Source organism: Nematostella vectensis, chromosome 1, assembly GCF_932526225.1.
Source record: "Nematostella vectensis chromosome 1, jaNemVect1.1, whole genome shotgun sequence".
Taxonomy (NCBI): domain Eukaryota; kingdom Metazoa; phylum Cnidaria; class Anthozoa; order Actiniaria; family Edwardsiidae; genus Nematostella; species Nematostella vectensis.
This window is the reverse complement of record NC_064034.1, coordinates 18,948,747-18,967,658: the sequence shown is the minus strand read 5'-3', so window position 1 is coordinate 18,967,658 and position 18,912 is coordinate 18,948,747. Positions and strand designations below refer to the sequence as shown.

The 18,912-nt window shown below is 42.0% G+C and overlaps 2 protein-coding genes across 4 annotated transcripts in view; one reads left to right on the top strand and one right to left on the bottom strand.

Annotated features, from left to right (window-relative positions):
• Window positions 1-189: 189 nt before the first annotated feature.
• On the bottom strand, window positions 190-17,991 carry LOC5512330 (VWFA and cache domain-containing protein 1). Its single transcript, XM_048729899.1, has 14 exons — window positions 17,062-17,991; window positions 16,378-16,540; window positions 15,143-15,312; window positions 14,308-14,583; window positions 12,931-13,072; window positions 12,186-12,448; window positions 11,733-11,874; window positions 10,580-10,868; window positions 9,763-9,953; window positions 9,049-9,126; window positions 8,312-8,624; window positions 7,489-7,918; window positions 6,886-7,139; window positions 190-889 (listed from the first exon to the last, which is right to left on the bottom strand). Exons 1-14 carry the CDS (start codon window positions 17,227-17,229, stop codon window positions 268-270), a joined length of 3,501 nt encoding a protein of 1,166 aa, XP_048585856.1. The 5' UTR covers window positions 17,230-17,991; the 3' UTR covers window positions 190-267.
• A 55-nt stretch (window positions 17,992-18,046) lies between these two features.
• The window catches only part of LOC5512310 (substance-P receptor), a 16,552-nt gene continuing 15,686 nt past the window's right edge, over window positions 18,047-18,912 (top strand). The window contains exons 1-2 of one of the 3 annotated variants that reach the window (XM_048729941.1): window positions 18,124-18,286; window positions 18,488-18,526. The gene's annotated coding sequence lies outside the window, so the exon portion shown is untranslated. The other 2 variants (XM_032381709.2, XM_001632595.3) reach the window with 2 other exon arrangements.

Sequence of the window (18,912 nt, the reverse complement as noted above, 5' to 3'; positions counted from 1 at the left end):
TATCCAGTAAATATTTTGTCCCATTCCTAAAGTCCTAAACTAAAGTCGAAAGTACTGTCATCGGAACATGGGCTTCCTCTTTCTTCTAAATGCGGAAAACTTTTTTTTCTGTACAAAGACGACGTGGGATAGGGGAAACTAGAAAAAGCCTTGCAATTCTTACGGCAATGAATTTTAAATAGACCAATCTATACATAAAGCTTTATTTATTGATAAAGACCATATACAAATTTCTTGTGCGGTACAAAAAGATGTTTAATTTTGAGACTAGAACTCTTCTCCAAGCTGAAAGAAGTCATCGTCGCCTCTGTTCTCATAATACTTCATACCATCATCGTATCCCTCCTCATACCCATAAGCTTCATCGCCTTCAAACCCTCCCTCACCATTATACTCCCCGTCATAGCCTTCCTCGCCATCATAGTACCCTTCCAACCCAGTGTACCCTTTTGGTTTCTTACAACAACAAAACACAGCAAGAAACAGCCCAAACATCACGAGAAGCAAGACCGTCGTGGCGACCACCAGAGGGAAGTACTCCGTGATGATATTCTTCGCCACCGAAAGAGCTTCAACCACTTTACCTCTCCAGGTCGTCTTGTTGGATTTGGAACCCAGACCGTTTGAGTCGATGAGTTTCCTAAAGAAAGGGTTAGCGCGCCCTTCGACCCCTCCATAGCAGGCATTGCTATCTGCGCAGTAGGGTACCCCGAGCTCTTTTGCCTTGTCCCATGTGCACCAGCTACAGCTAAATGTCTTGCGACATTGGATCTCTGTCGTGATCTGCTGACATTGCACGGGGAAGCAGTCGGGTAGACGGACCAAGTCCAAAGGTAAGGATGGGCGGGTGAAAGTGGATGATGACGGGGGTGCACAGATGGGGACAGAACTACGGGGAAAAAGGGGAACGGGCTTGTAGATTACTCAGCAGCTATACAACTGTAACTGGTAAGAGCGCGTTCAAAGGGTAATGAACACTGAAAAATTAATACATAATGACCGCGTGAACATAAGGCTAGTTTAAACGCCGTTCTTTTCATGCACCGTTCCAAATGCAAGTGTGTGCAAATGAACCAATTCGATTGTTCTACGTTCATTTCATTTGGAACGACACGGCATGAAAAGAACGGCGTTAAAACTAGGCCTAAGAAATGTCCGAGTTAAGATTATGTTGTTCTCAGAGCATTTCTCAATCAGTGGTGCATAACTAAACAAGCGGCCTGCTTAAAATATTTGTGCTACTTGAGCCAGTTATACTTGATTACCTTTCAGCGATGAGGCAGCACAGATACCCCAAGCTCACTATATGTCTGAATAAATTATAGTGGTTCTTGTTACGTTGTGTGTGTGTCATGGTTTACAATAAACATATGGGATTGAAACAAGCCGTTCACTTTACAGTAGAACCTGGATTTTACGATAACCTCGATTATACGATAACGTTCCTTTCTCTTGGCGGAATTACAGTGAAATGTAAAAGAAATTACCTCGATTTTACGATATTGAATACAACGATATTCTAGATTTTACGATATAAATCTGGGGCCGGTTCCTGAAAAGCCGATTAGCGCTACCCCAAGGTTGACATTGCCCTGACCCACGATTAGATTTTTACCGCCGGATTTGTTCTGTTCCCGAAACGCTGGTTAGCGCTAACTCTGAGCTAGTTTGGAGGTTAAAATATAACCCTGTTTGCGAGGTGGGTTAACTCGTTAACCTACGGTTTAGTTGGAGTAACACAGGCCCCCCAAACTTTGAAGTAGAACTAAAATTTCATAAAATAAAGTTGCCGACAAAAAAGATGTTACACAAAAACAATGTAAGGATAAAATTTCCTATGATTTCGCTTTGTTATATGCGACCTTCGTTGCGATGCTGACTCTAAAATTGTGCTGGGACAGACAGAAAGTTACATGAAATTTATGTGGAAAATAGTAAATCTCCAACATTTATACTAGTGTCCAGCACCAACTTAGCAACAACTCGAATCCTGCAAATGACATTTTTGGCAATGAAATGGAGGTAATTACAGGCGATGTAGAGGCGTTTTGGGGCTTCTGTGCGAAAATAAAACCACCACCAAAGGTAAATTTGAGTAGCTCTCTATTGATCTACTGGTTATCCTGTGTGAATTTTACTCGTCAAACCAGTTTTTTACTAGGGTTATTAAATCGGGGGCCGGTTCCTGAAAGGCCGGTTATCTTAACTCTAGATCAGCGCCTAATCCCGGGTTAAAATTCGCTAATCGTAGGTTAGCTAACCTAAATTTAACCTGGGTTAGCGCTCATAGACTTTTCAGGAACCGGCCCTAACCACGATACAACGATATTACAGATTCTGTCCATCAACAGAAAAACTCAAGAACACAAGGCATGTACAGTACAGTTAATCTTTTTTTTTATGACTTGACAGATCTTGTTAAATACAGATTACTAGTGAAGTTTCAAGCCATTTGGACCGGCATTTCGAGAGTTACGTTGTTCTGTTTCCCCTTGCAGAACAGTGTTTATATTACGGTAAACCAAGACGTAACGTGAAGCACTATAATTTACTCATACACACTGTGAGCTTCGGGTACATGTAGGGGCAGTAGTTATACTAGATTACCTTCCAGCGATGAGGCAGTAGTTACGTCATTACCTTTCAGCGATGAGGCAGTAGTTATACTTGATTACCTTTCAGCGTTCTCGTCAAGGCAGTAGTTATACTTGATTACCTTTCAGCGTTCTCGTCAAGGCAGTAGTTATACTTGATTACCTTTCAGCGTTCTCGTCAAGGCAGTAGTTATACTTGATTACCTTCCAGCGATGAGGAAGTAGTTATACTTGATTACCTTTCAGCGTTCTCGTCAAGGCAGTAGTTATACTTGATTACCTTCCAGCGATGAGGAAGTAGTTATACTTGATTACCTTTCAGCGATGATGCAGTAGTTATACTTGATTACCTTTCAGCGATGATGCAGTAGTTATACTTGATTACCTTCCAGCGATGAGGAAGTAGTTATACTTGATTACCTTTCAGCGTTCTCGTCAAGGCAGTAGTTATACTTGATTACCTTCCAGCGATGAGGAAGTAGTTATACTTGATTACCTTTCAGCGATGATGCAGTAGTTATACTTGATTACCTTTCAGCGATGATGCAGTAGTTATACTTGATTACCTTTCAGCGATGAGGCAGTAGTTATACTTGATTACCTTTCAGCGTTCTCGTCAAGGCAGTAGTTATACTTGATTACCTTTCAGCGATGAGGCAGTAGTTATACTTGATTACCTTTCAGCGATGAGGCAGTAGTTATACTTGATTACCTTTCAGCGTTCTCGTCAAGGCAGTAGTTATACTTGATTACCTTTCAGCGATGAGGCAGTAGTTATACTTGATTACCTTTCAGCGATGAGGCAGTAGTTATACTTGATTACCTTTCAGCGTTCTCGTCAAGGCAGTAGTTATACTTGATTACCTTTCAGCGATGAGGCAGTAGTTATACTTGATTACCTTTCAGCGATGAGGCAGTAGTTATACTTGATTACCTTTCAGCGTTCTCGTCAAGGCAGTAGTTATACTTGATTACCTTTCAGCGATGAGGCAGTAGTTATACATGATTACCTTCCAGCGATGATGCAGTAGTTATACTTGATTACCTTTCAGCGATGAGGCAGTAGTTATACTTGATTACCTTCCAGCGATGAGGCAGTAGTTATACTTGATTACCTTTCAGCGATGAGGCAGTAGTTATACTTGATTACCTTTCAGCGATGAGGCAGTAGTTATATTTGATTACCTTTCAGCGTTCTCGTCAAGGCAGTAGTTATACTCGATTACCTTTCAGCGTTCTCGTCAAGGCAGTAGTTATACTTGATTACCTTTCAGCGTTCTCGTCAAGGCAGTAGTTATACTTGATTACCTTTCAGCGTTCTCGTCAAGGCAGTAGTTATACTTGATTACCTTTTAGCGTTCTCGTCAAGGCAGTAGTTATACTTGATTACCTTCCAGCGATGAGGCAGTAGTTATACTTGATTACCTTCCAGCGATGAGGCAGTAGTTATACTTGATTACCTTCCAGCGATGAGGCAGTAGTTATACTTGATTACCTTTTAGCGATGAGGCAGTAGTTATACTTGATTACCTTTCAGCGATGAGGCAGTAGTTATACTTGATTACCTTCCAGCGATGAGTCAGTAGTTATACTTGATTACCTTCAAGCGATGAGGCAGTAGTTATACTTGATTACCTTCAAGCGATGAGGCAGTAGTTATATTTGATTACCTTTCAGCGTTCTCGTCAAGGCAGTAGTTATACTTGATTACCTTTCAGCGTTCTCGTCAAGGCAGTAGTTATACTTGATTACCTTTCAGCGTTCTCGTCAAGGCAGTAGTTATACTTGATTACCTTTTAGCGTTCTCGTCAAGGCAGTAGTTATACTTGATTACCTTTCAGCGATGAGGCAGTAGTTATACTTGATTACCTTTCAGCGATGAGGCAGTAGTTATACTTGATTACCTTTCAGCGTTCTCGTCAAGGCAGTAGTTATACTTGATTACCTTTCAGCGATGAGGCAGTAGTTATACTTGATTACCTTTCAGCGATGAGGCAGTAGTTATACTTGATTACCTTTCAGCGTTCTCGTCAAGGCAGTAGTTATACTTGATTACCTTTCAGCGATGAGGCAGTAGTTATACTTGATTACCTTTCAGCGATGAGGCAGTAGTTATACTTGATTACCTTTCAGCGATGAGGCAGTAGTTATACTTGATTACCTTTCAGCGATGAGGCAGTAGTTATACTTGATTACCTTTCAGCGATGAGGCAGTAGTTATATTTGATTACCTTTCAGCGTTCTCGTCAAGGCAGTAGTTATACTTGATTACCTTTCAGCGTTCTCGTCAAGGCAGTAGTTATACTTGATTACCTTTCAGCGTTCTCGTCAAGGCAGTAGTTATACTTGATTACCTTTCAGCGTTCTCGTCAAGGCAGTAGTTATACTTGATTACCTTTCAGCGATGAGGCAGTAGTTATACTTGATTACCTTTCAGCGATGAGGCAGTAGTTATACTTGATTACCTTCCAGCGATGAGGCAGTAGTTATACTTGATTACCTATCAGCGATGAGGCAGTAGTTATACTTGATTACCTTTCAGCGATGAGGCAGTAGTTATACTTGATTACCTTCCAGCGATGAGGCAGTAGTTATACTTGATTACCTTCCAGCGATGAGGCAGTAGTTATACTTGATTACCTTTTAGCGTTCTCGTCAAGGCAGTAGTTATACTTGATTACCTTTCAGCGATGACGCAGTAGTTATACGTGATTACCTTCAAGCGATGAGGCAGTAGTTACGTGATTACCTTTCAACGATGAGGCAGTAGTTATACGTGATTACCTTCAAGCGATGAGGCAGTAGTTACGTGATTACCTTTCAACGATGAGGCAGTAGTTATACTTGATTACCTTCCAGCGATGAGGCAGTAGTTATACTTGATTACCTTCCAGCGATGAGGCAGTAGTTATACTTGATTACCTTTTAGCGTTCTCGTCAAGGCAGTAGTTATACTTGATTACCTTTCAGCGATGACGCAGTAGTTATACGTGATTACCTTCAAGCGATGAGGCAGTAGTTACGTGATTACCTTTTAACGATGAGGCAGTAGTTATACTTGATTACCTTCAAGCGATGAGGCAGTAGTTACGTGATTACCTTTCAACGATGATGCAGTAGTTACGTGATTACCTTCAAGCGATGAAGCAGTAGTTATACTTGATTACCTTCAAGCGATGAGGCAGTAGTTATACTTGATTACCTTCAAGCGATGAGGCAGTAGTTATACTTGATTACCTTCCAGCGTTCTCGTCAAGGCAGTAGTTATACTTGATTACCTTTCAGCGTTCTCGTCAAGGCAGTAGTTATACTTGATTACCTTTCAGCGATGACGCAGTAGTTATACTTGATTACCTTCCAGCGATGATGCAGTAGTTATACTTGATTACCTTCCAGCGTTCTCGTCGAGGCAGTAGTTATACTTGATTACCTTTCAGCGTTCTCGTCAAGGCAGTAGTTATACTTGATTACCTTTCAGCGTTCTCGTCAAGGCAGTAGTTATACTTGATTACCTTTCAGCGATGACGCAGTAGTTATACGTGATTACCTTCAAGCGATGAGGCAGTAGTTACGTGATTACCTTTCAACGATGATGCAGTAGTTACGTGATTACCTTCAAGCGATGAAGCAGTAGTTATACTTGATTACCTTCCAGCGATGAGGCAGTAGTTATACTTGATTACCTTCAAGCGATGAGGCAGTAGTTATACTTGATTACCTTCAAGCGATGAGGCAGTAGTTATACTTGATTACCTTCCAGCGTTCTCGTCAAGGCAGTAGTTATACTTGATTACCTTCCAGCGTTCTCGTCAAGGCAGTAGTTATACTTGATTACCTTCCAGCGTTCTCGTCAAGGCAGTAGTTATACTTGATTACCTTCAAGCGATGAGGCAGTAGTTATACTTGATTACCTTTCAGCGTTCTCGTCGAGGCAGTAGTTATACTTGATTACCTTTCAGCAATGAGGCAGTAGTTATACTTGATTACCTTTCAGCGATGAGGCAGTAGTTATACTTGATTACCTTTCAGCGATGAGGCAGTAGTTATACTTGATTACCTTTCAGCGTTCTCGTCAAGGCAGTAGTTATACTTGATTACCTTTCAGCGATGAGGCAGTAGTTATACTTGATTACCTTTCAGCGTTCTCGTCAAGGCAGTAGTTATACTTGATTACCTTTCAGCGATGAGGCAGTAGTTATACTTGATTACCTTTCAGCGTTCTCGTCAAGGCAGTAGTTATATTTGATTACCTTTCAGCGTTCTCGTCAAGGCAGTAGTTATACTTGATTACCTTTCAGCGTTCTCGTCAAGGCAGTAGTTATACTCCAGACGCTTGCGGCAGGGGCATTCACACTCTTCGTTAGTCTGGGTGGTACACGTCACGTTACACGCGCACGGCACGCTCTCGTAACACGTTGAATGTCTACTCGCAAACGCTGCCAACACGTACAGATTGGTGGAGGGAACCCGTACAAGGCTGAATGCATCGCACTTACTCGCCGTCCATTCGATGTTACTCACCATCTCTTTGTCACCGATATCGATCTGGAAAACGAATGTTGATATATTCAAATGGGTTGGAACTCGAATAAAGGTTATATATCAAAATCAGCGGCTTAGGTTCGGTTCAAACTATGTCGCAACATAATCACAAGTAGAAGAAAATAATGCCGGTTGTCAGAAAAGAAATGAATTACATTTAATTTGGTATTACAATGTCAATTTAGATTGTGGCTACTATGTCAATAACTGTCAGTGAATATCCTATTGTGACGATTGAAGCCTCGACTGATCGCTAAAATGGCTTTCTCTCTACTCGTGCATCTATGACCTTCTCTCTACTTCTACCTACTATCTACCTCTCTGCCTATATTGCACCTATACAGTAACATACCTCGTAAGATATTTGAAGTTTCCTTTCAACAAAGTCCTGACAAGTCTTCTTGGTCATAATGCCGTTTGATATCAAATACTCGGCGATGTCTCCATGGATTTCCGTTAGGTGCTTCGCCGTCACAAGCGACTCGTCCTCGAAAACGTCTCTCTTAGCAAAGCTTGGATGATACACCACATAGCCTCCCACATCCACCAACAGACACGTCGTACTCGTAATGTCTTTGCAGCGAATCCCAAGATACATCTTTACCATCGTTTGAAAAAACTCCATCGTCAAGTCCGCGGCCACCACCCCAAAAAGACTGAGACTGCTACCACGCGCTATATCTATGGAGTGACTGGCGGTTACTATGAGCCCAGCGCCAAGAGGATCACGGTATGGTGTGGTGAAGGTTAGCTGACCTTTGAACGCGTTGGCTTTGTTGAACCTGGTGAAGTAATGGGATAGATTAATGCTGCTTAGACCAGGCGCAGGCAAGCAACGTGAATAGCAAGCTGGGACGATTTTAGGGGACGCAATTCAACATGGCGTCGTAAACATGTTGATGTGTTACTGAATAAAAGCTAGAAGATGGTAGGTTTTGGCAATTCTGCTCCCAGAATATATTTTTTAGTTAGATTAAGAGCGTCGACATTGTTCGACTCCATGTTGAATTGCTTATCAACTCGACTCAATCCCCCGCGCAAAGTTAGAATGGCGAATGACTGGCTATGACGGGGATCTTTGATCCAGGAATCCTAAGAAGTTTAATATGGGTATGATTGGCTCAGAGCAAAGAAGGGATATTATTGGATCACACGAAGTTAAGAGATGCTCTCACCAGTGTCTGCTGCAATGATCGTAGTTTCGCGGTAAGGGTTCCCCTGGAAAAAACCTAAGTACGCCATTGGCGGAGCCAAAAAACCTGCGGGGTATCTGGCTCAGGTACTGCTTGTGCTCGCCATGAATCCAGTAATTGACCAGGCCCTTGCTTAGCTTGGCTGTCTGGACAATTCCTGGCAGGAACATGGTTTCCTGGTGTCCTTGGTTGGCGTGGTTCATGTATTTTTCAATAAGTGTTGGGTTCTCCTCCACGTCTAGATACTCGGGGGGATTAAGGAATGCTTTTGCGCTAAATTTCACTACAGCCTTGTCTAAAAGGAAAATAATATTACTCTAGAATTTTTATAGATATTTGTGACTGCTGGCGTGGCGGAGTTCTGAAAATAATTGCCAATTCGAGCCCCAGGGGTTGAGAGGTGCTTTGCCGTTAATAGCGGAACCCATTGTTTAACCGCCTATCCTCTCGCCCTTACTCACCAGGTTCTAACCCAAAGGTTACATTTTCTTATCCTTGTCCACCCCTCCCCCGATCATAACGATGAAAAAATTCCTATTTGCTTGGCCTATCAACCTCTCTTATCTTGTTCTACCGAGCCCACTCCCCCAAAGGTTACATTTCACTATTCCTTTTCCCCCCTCCCACAATAACGATGCAATAACTCCTAATCGCTTGGCCTCTCACCTCCCTTGTCGGGTTCTACCCACCCACGTCCCCCAACGTTTACATTTCCTTACCTTTATAGGAAATCGTGTCTGTGTAAGAGCATACTTCATCTTCTTGCACGAGATCCATGCGATGATAATATAACCTGTCTAAGTTACAAAAAAATGAAAAAAATGTCATAGCGGTAGCCGCTATGTGAAAATGTGGTTATTTTGGATTTATTATAAACAAACCAGTTATTTCTGTTTCGGTTATCGCCAGGTAATAGGGACATTAAGCAAGGACGACGACGACAAGGACAACGAGATTCGCGTGTGGCGGTCAATAATAGTTTTATTGCAATGGAATAAGCAAAACATTATAGTCAGAGACATAAAAATAAACTAAGGATATTATTTCTACAGTAACGAACGTAGTTCGTGGAGTTTACAGTGCAAACGCCCGCGTCCTCAAATTAACTGTGAATCTTGAAATTTTTCCGTCGTGGTTTTATGAAAAACGGCTGAAATGTATCAGACAGAGCGCATTTCCACGTGCTGCTATTGAATTCTGAATCAAATTCCATTTTTTTTGCCGTCGTAGTCCACGTTGCCGTCGTCGATGCTTAAGGTCCCTAATGAATCTCGTGAAACCTTTTTACTCTTACTGTGTCATTTTACCACTACCAGGCCAAGACTAACTCTTCCAATTAACTGCCCATAACCATTAGGGGTCTTAGTTTTCAACATAGAAATAGGTCTGATCATATTTTAGCCAGTACTATAATTACACATAAAAAGACTCACCCCCATTATTCTCGGTGATCTTAAGGTCCGTGACGACTTCAGGTAGAGCTACACACAGCACGTACTCTAAGACCCTACTGCAGTAGTAGGTGTAGTCCAACACGTGCTCAGCCACACCCTCAGCCTGCAAGCCGCCTTTTGGAGTGCTGAGCCGTCGCCGAGGCAGCGATATGGTGCGAATATCATTCTCCCTGGTGCGAAGACGATAAGTTATATTCTGCCGCATCAAAGGCTTCAATGCATAGTTGCGCTCGTTAAGATTGGAATATTTTGTCAACCGGCCTTATCTCAATGTATTCTCAAAGTACATCAAATCGGAAAATTCTGCTCGGTTTGATGAAACAAGGGGCGAATATAAACATTGGCCATATGAGAGCGCTTAAGCGTACGCGCCAAGACCGCTTGGCAATCTTGGAAGATTTGTTCACCTGCCAATATTCTACAAACAAAGTGATTTCTAATGCATTTCAAACATTTATCTGCCTAATTGAAGACAGAGCAAGATGTTTAGACTTCACCTCTATCATGGCGAAGCCGCGTTTTGGTCTAAACGATTCGTTTTGCGCATGCTGCGTTGCGGTATGGGCGCGTGTCGCTCTGGACAACGTTTCCTGAAATAGCTATATTCACCAGTTCACAAGGCCTACGCGATATACAGGAAAAGGGTTGAACTTGTAAAACGTTTTTGTTTCCCTAAAATTCATCATATAGTATTTCTTTTATAAATAAACTTATCGCCGTAGAAGCGGCGTCTGTTTAAGGGTGGCTTGTCTGAGGGAGCAGCGTCAAACAAGTAAATACCGCATGATAATCTTACTTTATATGCTTGAGAGTTCCATGGAAGAACTGCTTGAACGCCTCCCCCTGCTCGAGTGCTAGAATGTTGACGAGGCTAGGGTCTTTAGTCAGCGTTTCCGGGGGAGGTAGGAGAGGATGGGAAAGGGCGTTGTCCGTGTTGAGGTGGGCAAGAAAGGCGAAGGAGTCGGACCCTGCTTGGTTAAAATATTGCACTTCAGAGAGGAGGTCGGACATGATAACATCCACTCCGGCAACTCCAACAAATTCTCCCTTGCTGAAGCATGGCACCGCTACTGTGATCATTAAACCTGCGAGTGGAAAGCAATGATCATTAACACAGGCATCACTTTTACCATACTAAAAAGTGAACGCTTTAAGCCTGGTTTCCATATAGTCGTAACAGTCGTAAGGGTTGTAACAGTCGTCTGCAAAAAAACCTCGCGATCCGTACGACAATATCGAAACACTCCATGGGACGACCCTTACGACAGATACGACCGAAACGACTGGTCGTTTCACAAGGGATAGAACTGGTTCTAACGTAGGATTTATCGGCAGGGCTCTTTATCTCCACGGAGATCACTTGATTGACGTCCACCAAAAACGACATTAAAACCGAAGCTTTTTTCTTGACTTGCGAGTGTGACAGAGAACGTATATACCTATTTCAAAAAACGTTGTCAGTGCTAAATGGCGATTGGCAAATGGCTGTTCTGAGAGGAACCATTAAACCAATCCATTATCCATTAAAGATCATCAATGTATGTCTCTGACATTGCTAGACTTTATTTTACACCTTTAATTTTACGAATGATTTGTACCCAGAAGCACCGTTCGGGCTTAGAACTGCCATCTACTATTTGCCATTCGCCATTTGCACTGACAACCTTTTTTGAAATGGGTGTATTCTATTTGAGTACAGGGTATTAACAGGTAAATACACAAGCGATCAATCAACCCCACTTTCTCGGCGATCAAAAAGCAGAAGTTGATTGACGCCCTTAAAAAACGTTTTCTAAAGTGATGTTTTTTTACCTACGCATGTGAATGAGAACAGTTATAATGGATTTAATACAGGATAATACCAGAAAAATACACAAGCGACCAATCAGCCCATCTTTCTCGGCGATCAAAAAACAAAAGTGATGTTGAAAAGAAACTGTTTATTTCACCTAGTCCCCAGGCGTCAGCGTAGGGCGGGGATAGAATATAGTTCTTTGTGGCCTTGGTCGCCATCGCTTGTAGATGGCTGTAGTAGTCGTGAATAGCGCTGTACATGTGGGCTTCGTTATCCACTTGCGAGTATTTGCTACCCTAAAACGATAAATAACAGCTTCAAATAATAATCTAATAAGTCTAAGACTACAGCAAACACCCGCGTATTAGAACTTAGAGATTAAGAACCTACATGTTGAAATTTAGTATTTTAAACACCCTTTAAAATACGTTTGGGTAAACCCTGACTCCTGGCATGAGAAGCGAATCCTATACCACAAATTGCACCACTGAGAGAGAAAAACATGGTCGAGAATCCAGTGTACTATGCGGGTTCTCTCAAAGGTCACTCTTTAGGGGCGCCCGCAAAGTACGCTGGATCCTCGAGCATGAGAGAAAAAGTGTCTTACCACATTTTTGGAGAGTCTGCCGAGAAAGTTCTTCATGTGCTCATCTTTACCGAGTCCTATAGTCATAATAGTTACGCGCTCTCTTGACTCTTCCATTTCCTTTTTGTTCTGCGCGATTAAACGTTCGACCGCAAGAGCATCGTCTTTGGGCCCACCGTCGGTCAGGAATAGCAAAAACGACTGCTCACCGCCCCCGTCACCAGATTTTGCGCTCTTCAAGAGGGTAAAGGCCGCTTTAAAAGCATTCTGGTATTGTGTACCACCTGGGAAGAAAAACGAGTGTGCCGGACCAAAAGGATCACTTGCAGACTATATTACATAAGTATGGTCTCACTTACCCCCCGGTCTAGTGCGATTGATGAAATCCTTGACTAAAAGGATCACTTGCAGACTATATTACATAAGTATTTTCACACTAATCCCCCCGGTCTAGTGCGATTGATGAAATCCTGGACTAAAAGGATCACTTGTAGACTATATTACATAAGTATGGACTCACTAACCCCCGGTCTAGCGCGATTGATGAAATCCTTTACTAAAAGGATCACTTACAGACTATATTACATAAGTATGGTCTCACCCTCCGGTCTAGTGCGATTGATGAAATCCTTGACTAAAAGGATCACTTGCAGACTATATTACATAAGTATGGACTCACTTACCCCCCCGGTCTAGTGCGATTGATGGAATCCTTGACTAAAAGGATCACTTGCAGACTATATTACATAAGCATGGTCAGACTTACCTCCCGGTCTACTGCGGTTAATAAAATCCTTGAGATAGTTCACGTTAAAGCGCCCGGCGGGCGCTAGCCGCGTGCTGTAGCATTCATCCACACCGCTACTACCGGCGAGTGTAACCTTTGAGTTAAAGAGAACTACTCCAACCTGTATAATAGAACGCAAAATTATCAACAGTCCACATGACGCGAACATAGCTACTGTAACTAAAAGAGTATTTATGTATCTCTTGTTTATTTTTCAGTCCCAAAAAACTGGTATTCGACGCTGCCACATTTTCGATTTTATTAAGATTTCTCCAGACGAGAAATTGTCAGAGTCGAATACCAGTTCTTGATGGACTGCATTGATTAATCTGGCCAAAGGGTAGGGATGTTTGGTTATTTTTATTGATTCTTATTTTCCTCAATGTTAAACCTTTTAAACACGAAATTCCGCTATAAAAGGAAAGCTCCTCCCACCCCATGGCTCAAGAACAATAAATGTGGACTTTAAAAGCACACATACTCACATTGGCATCCGTCGAGCCAAGACGGGACGATTGATGCCAATAATGTGTCGAAATGTGTGTAGTGTGCTTTTAAAGTCCACATTCAAGAGCAATTAGTCATCAATCAGCCGTCAATGAGTCAACATGCCAGGACAATTTCTCCGAGCGCAGTTTTTACAGGAGGCTTATAATTTGTGACTGCTAGTGTGGCAGTGTTCTGATTATAATTGCTAAAAAGAGCCCGGGGGTGGGTGAAGCTTTCCCTTTTATAGCGGAACCTCGTGTTTAAAGTCCATATAACCTTTCAGAGTTGATAGACTTTGACAACTCTTTATATTTTCATCTTCCAAATGGTATGTGGTTTGTATGGACCCTATAAAAAACGCGTTCGCGCGAATCTCTCAAATCTGTAATATTGAGGTATTTTGGGCAACTATCGGAAAAAAGGCCGTGACCTGAAAGGCCCGGGTCCAGTCATTTGTGACGTAAATCGAGATGATTTTGAAACCTACAACAAAGCGATATTTTCTTTTTTCACATACAATTCTCGACTTTTAACTATTCTTCGCTTCATTGTGGGAAGCATTGCTATAGAAAACAACTCGCCAATATTTTGTGGCATTGCCGTCTCTGAATTTTAACGGATTTAAGGAAAATACGTTGTTTCAATTTTCCTGCCAAAACTTGGAATTATTCACTCGATCCAATCTCCTTTCGCGCGGCCAGGAAAATTTTCAAAGATCTGTAGAAAATTCAAATGTCAATCAAATTCAATTCCCTTTTCAGAATTTGAAAGTTTATCTATGCTTTGTTTTGGCTAGATTGATATAAGTGAAAGGTTTTAAGAACTTTAAGCTACTGGTGATTGGAAGACTGGAGACGACTGCCTGACCTTGTCTTGTGGAAGAAGTGTGCTGAGTATTGTTGACAGCGCTGCCTTGGCAACATCCAATCGCGTGCGCCTTTTCGTACCCAGTTCCACTCGGCTTGCCATGGACGAGCTCGTGTCCAGGACGATGACGAGTTTCTTGGTTGAAGGATAGGCTGCTGATGTGTACCAGGGGCGTAAGCGGTTATCGTAGGCGTGGCATTCTTTCAGGGGAGCCGCGGGGTAGATCGTGCATAGGCCTTCCTTGGAGCCGAAAAACTGCCATTTTAGTCTCTGGTTCTACAATGGAAAGATAATACAAGTCAATAAATTTCAAGTCAATTAAAGAAAAATAAGGGAATGGAAGCTGCAACCTTTCACCCTTTTGCTACTGATGTGTTTCAAGTTGCGTGACAGACATTTGCATACTGACCTACTGGGTGAAAAGCCTTTTCCTTCTGACATTTTTCAAGTTTCTTGACATACATTCACCTAGAGACCTGTTTCTTGACAAGCTTTTCACACAGACCTGTTTTAGGTTGCGTGACAAGCCCTTTCATACTAACCTGTTTTAGGTTGCGCGACAAGCCCTTTCATACTAACCTGTTTTAGGTTGCTTAACAAGCCTTTTCACACTAACCTGTTTTATGTTGCGTGAAAATTCATACTAACCTGTTTTATGTTGCGTGAAAAGCCTGTTCATACTAACCTGTTAAGGTTGCGCGACAAGCCCTTTATTCATACTAACCTGTTTTAGGTTGCTTAACAAGCCCTTTCATACTAACCTGTTTTAGGTTGCGTGACAAGCCTTTTCACACTAACCATTTTTAATGTTCCGTAAAAGCCTTTTCATACCAACCTGTTTTAGGTTGCGTGACATGGCCGAGTAGATCCCCTCCCCAAGCACTCGTACGTTTCCTGCGCTCTTGGCTTTCGCTTCGCAAAAGCTTTTGCTGTTCGCTTTGGACTTGAACCGAGCATGATATTCTAATGAGGATGGAAATAGCTTGCAGCATTCTTTTAAAACACCTGGAAAAAATATTATACAACGTGTCAATCTCTCAGTGGGTGTGGCAGTAGCCAGCCCAGTTTTCCCGCGTTCTAGTCACGTGACCAGAACGGAGTTGTTGTTTGATAAAGGTCGATTCCACTAGAACACTTCCCAGCTTAGAAGCCGCACAAGGTATTGTTTGTGTTTGATTTACCTAGTAATAGCTAGTTTAATTACTTCATAACTTTATTGTTCACACGTTTTCTTTGAATCTTTGAATGTAGCTTTACGAAAAAGGTTTTTCAAGTCAAGCAAAAGCGACAATAAAATTACATTGTTGAGTACAATGCCTACAGTGGGAGCCAATCAAAATCTCCAAGAGAAATTTGTCAATCGAGTGGCCAATAAGAGATCATTATAGGTTTTCCTGCTTAAGCCGTGAAGTCGGGAACACAATTATTGCCATATCGTTGCGTAGACTCTACGAGTGGATATTAGAGACCTTAAAAGCAAGGACGACGGCCACGGCTAGGACAACGAGATCGAAAAAGATCTGTTTGCGCTTGGAGATCAATTATAATTTAATTGCAATGGAATTAGCAAAACATTATAGTCAGAGATAGATAAAAATAAACTAAGGACATTATTTCTACAGTAGCGAACACTGCAAACGTCCGCGTCCTGAAGTGACCGTGAAAATTGGATTTTTCACGTCGTGGTTTTCTTGAAAACGGCTGAAATGTATCAGACAGAACGCATTTTCAGGTGCTGCTATTGAATTCTGAATCAAATCCCATTGTTTTCTGCCGTCGTCGTACACGTTGCCTTCGTCGTTGCTTAAGGTCCCTATTATCTGCGAGGCTATTGGTGAATTCTAAAACAATTAGACCTCTCGGCCTCTTGAGCAGTTATTCTGAACGGACCATCCGACTTCATGCTCTATATTGACCTCATTGTTCAATCGGCCTTGAGGTGTTAAATATGCCCAGCGGAAATGACGTACACAAGCGGAAGTGACGCACACAAGCGGAAATGACGCACACAAGCGGAAGTGACGCAGTTACTCAATAATTTGTAAGCTAAGGAGGGCCCTTTAAACAAACCTGACGCTTTTACGGCAGCATAGTCCTCTTCCACTCCCTTCTTGATCGCATTTAGTGCCGCGATGCGCTCATCAAACCTCTCCCTCAATAGATCCACAAGGTCCCGGATGACCTTTTTGCCATCTATGCGCGACGCACTACTGACCTTGTTTCCGACCTCGTTCTGTAACGGCGACAAATATAGTTCAATGTTAGGGGGTTCGTCTCCCCGACAGTACATCAAAATGACTGTTGTCGTTCTCTAACACCTCGACAAATGCAGTTCAATGTTAGGGGGTTCCCCGACAATACATCAACATGACCGTATTTATTGAAAAGACCACATTCACTAAAACCTTTAGGAACGGACCATTCATATTTGACGAGGGAGGTGGCTGGACAGTTTTGCTGCTCGACTTTTTAAGGGCCTGAGCCGTTTTTTTTTTTAATTGGGAATCAACCATTCCCCCTTCAAATATTAAATAGTCCTCCCCTATGTCTATGGTGGGATACATTACTCTTGCGTGCGTTTCTGTTTTTCATTACAAATTGCGTCATATTTTACCAAAAATTATGACGGCTTTTTTATTACAAAGTGCGCAGAAATTTTCGACAAAATACGTTAAGTATTACAAAGTGCCCCAAATATTTTCAAAGTTGGTACATAACCTCCTTCTATTTTAACTGAATCTGTGAAGCATTTACCTGAATAATATCAACGCCCAAGCAGTCCCGGCGCAGTTCTTCAAGTCGTCCATCAAGCTTTCCTATAAAGTCAGTGGCAGATGGGCTTGGAGTGTTAGCGTACGTACAGTGGACTAGCGTGACAACCGCCACAAGAACTAGGGCATTGACAAGTTGTCTAGTCGCCATGAACAAGGCCACGAGAAAGCCACTATTGTGACGTCATTGACGCGAAGATGACACACTAGCGTCATAACGAGGCTCGAACTACAAATGGTCACTCACGTTCACATTAGCGATCTTAAGATTTACGACGGCAGAGGGATGACGGGAATGAGGGCTGTCTTAATGACTGTGCGCGCAAACGAATAAAGCAACGCGATGGCGGGAAAATGCACGCGCTTCGTTTCTCGCCATTCTGACGTCAAGCTATCGTCTTAACGATAGCGCTGTATTAATGCAGCGCTCTCAACTCTACTTTTGAAGAATATGCGTTCTTGGTTGCACACTGTTTTCAATAATTGCACCTTTTTTAATAAAAGGAAGAGGCAAGCGACACAATCAGCAGTGGAAGCAATCGAGAAATATTGGATTATACATAACATTTCCATCCCATTTTTATTTTATCGCGATGATCAAATTCCATTTGCTGACGTCATCACGCAATAGGATATTTTCCATTTTCAAGTCGATGAGACCTCGTTTCTTTAAGTGCTTAAGCGCATTATTTAATCGCTAAGCAAGGGCAGCTAACAATCTTGTGCACACGAAAACCGTAAAATTCCAATTTATAAAAAAATAAATAAACATGACATCAGAAATTGATGACCATTCTTTTTCCAGTTTATAATATTAAACAAGTATTTGCTCTTGAAACTACGGGCCATCAAGCCAATGTCTAAATTTAAATGATTCAGAGAATGAAAATTACAGTCTCGTGCTTAAATGACCGTGGAGAGGGTTTTCGTCACGTGATCATGGCTAGTCCTATAAGGAACAAGAGACACGATGCTTTTTTTGAGTGTCATGTTGGTGTTGACTGTTCGGCAGAAGAAAGCACAAACGGTGAGTGTCCTTAATCTCAGTATACTAACAGTGGATAACAAAGTAAATTAACAGCAGTAAAAGGAAGATTATTTCAGCGCTGCACGTCCAAGACTGAACTCAGTGGGGAAACTGTACTGAAAGGCAAAGGGGATTTCGTCACTGCAGGGTATAAAACCGTCAAGTGTTTTACTTGACAAAGGTAACGCATGTTTGATAATTTGTATTTTCATAATATGTGGGACCTGCGGTATCCAAATCCTTTAATGTAGAAATTTTGTCATGGACTCTTTCCGTCCTGGGCACAGCACGTGAGGAAAATAAATCTTTTCCTGGGAAACTTTGTATGCTAGTTTAACACGAATACCATATTGCATTTTGGCGTCTCGAATTAAAATTTCAGAAATCCTCAAGAAAGAGAACGATGAAGAAAATGCGAGAGGTGAGAGGTGGAAACGTTATGATAGTCCCGCCTGTATACCAAAAATTTCATTTTTTATTTTTTATCGAGCTCAATCTATCCGAGACCACGGTAAAATAATACCACCCGAACGTGACGATTAAAGTTTGATTTTCCCGGATACAGCATGATAGCAGGGTTAAGCTTGGGACAGTGCTACTGCTTAGATAACATCTGGTTTATTTGTCGCGAAAAGAAACCAGCAGTATCTAAGTTAAACCTTTTAGAAAAAAAAAACATTTTCAATCAACGTGCGTGCAGATATCTCTTATTTTAGTGTTGTCAGGTTGTGTGATATTTGTGTTTGCCCTTGCACTCAAGTGAAAGCTTTTAAGGTATTTTTGTCGATCTCATAACAGAATTCTAAC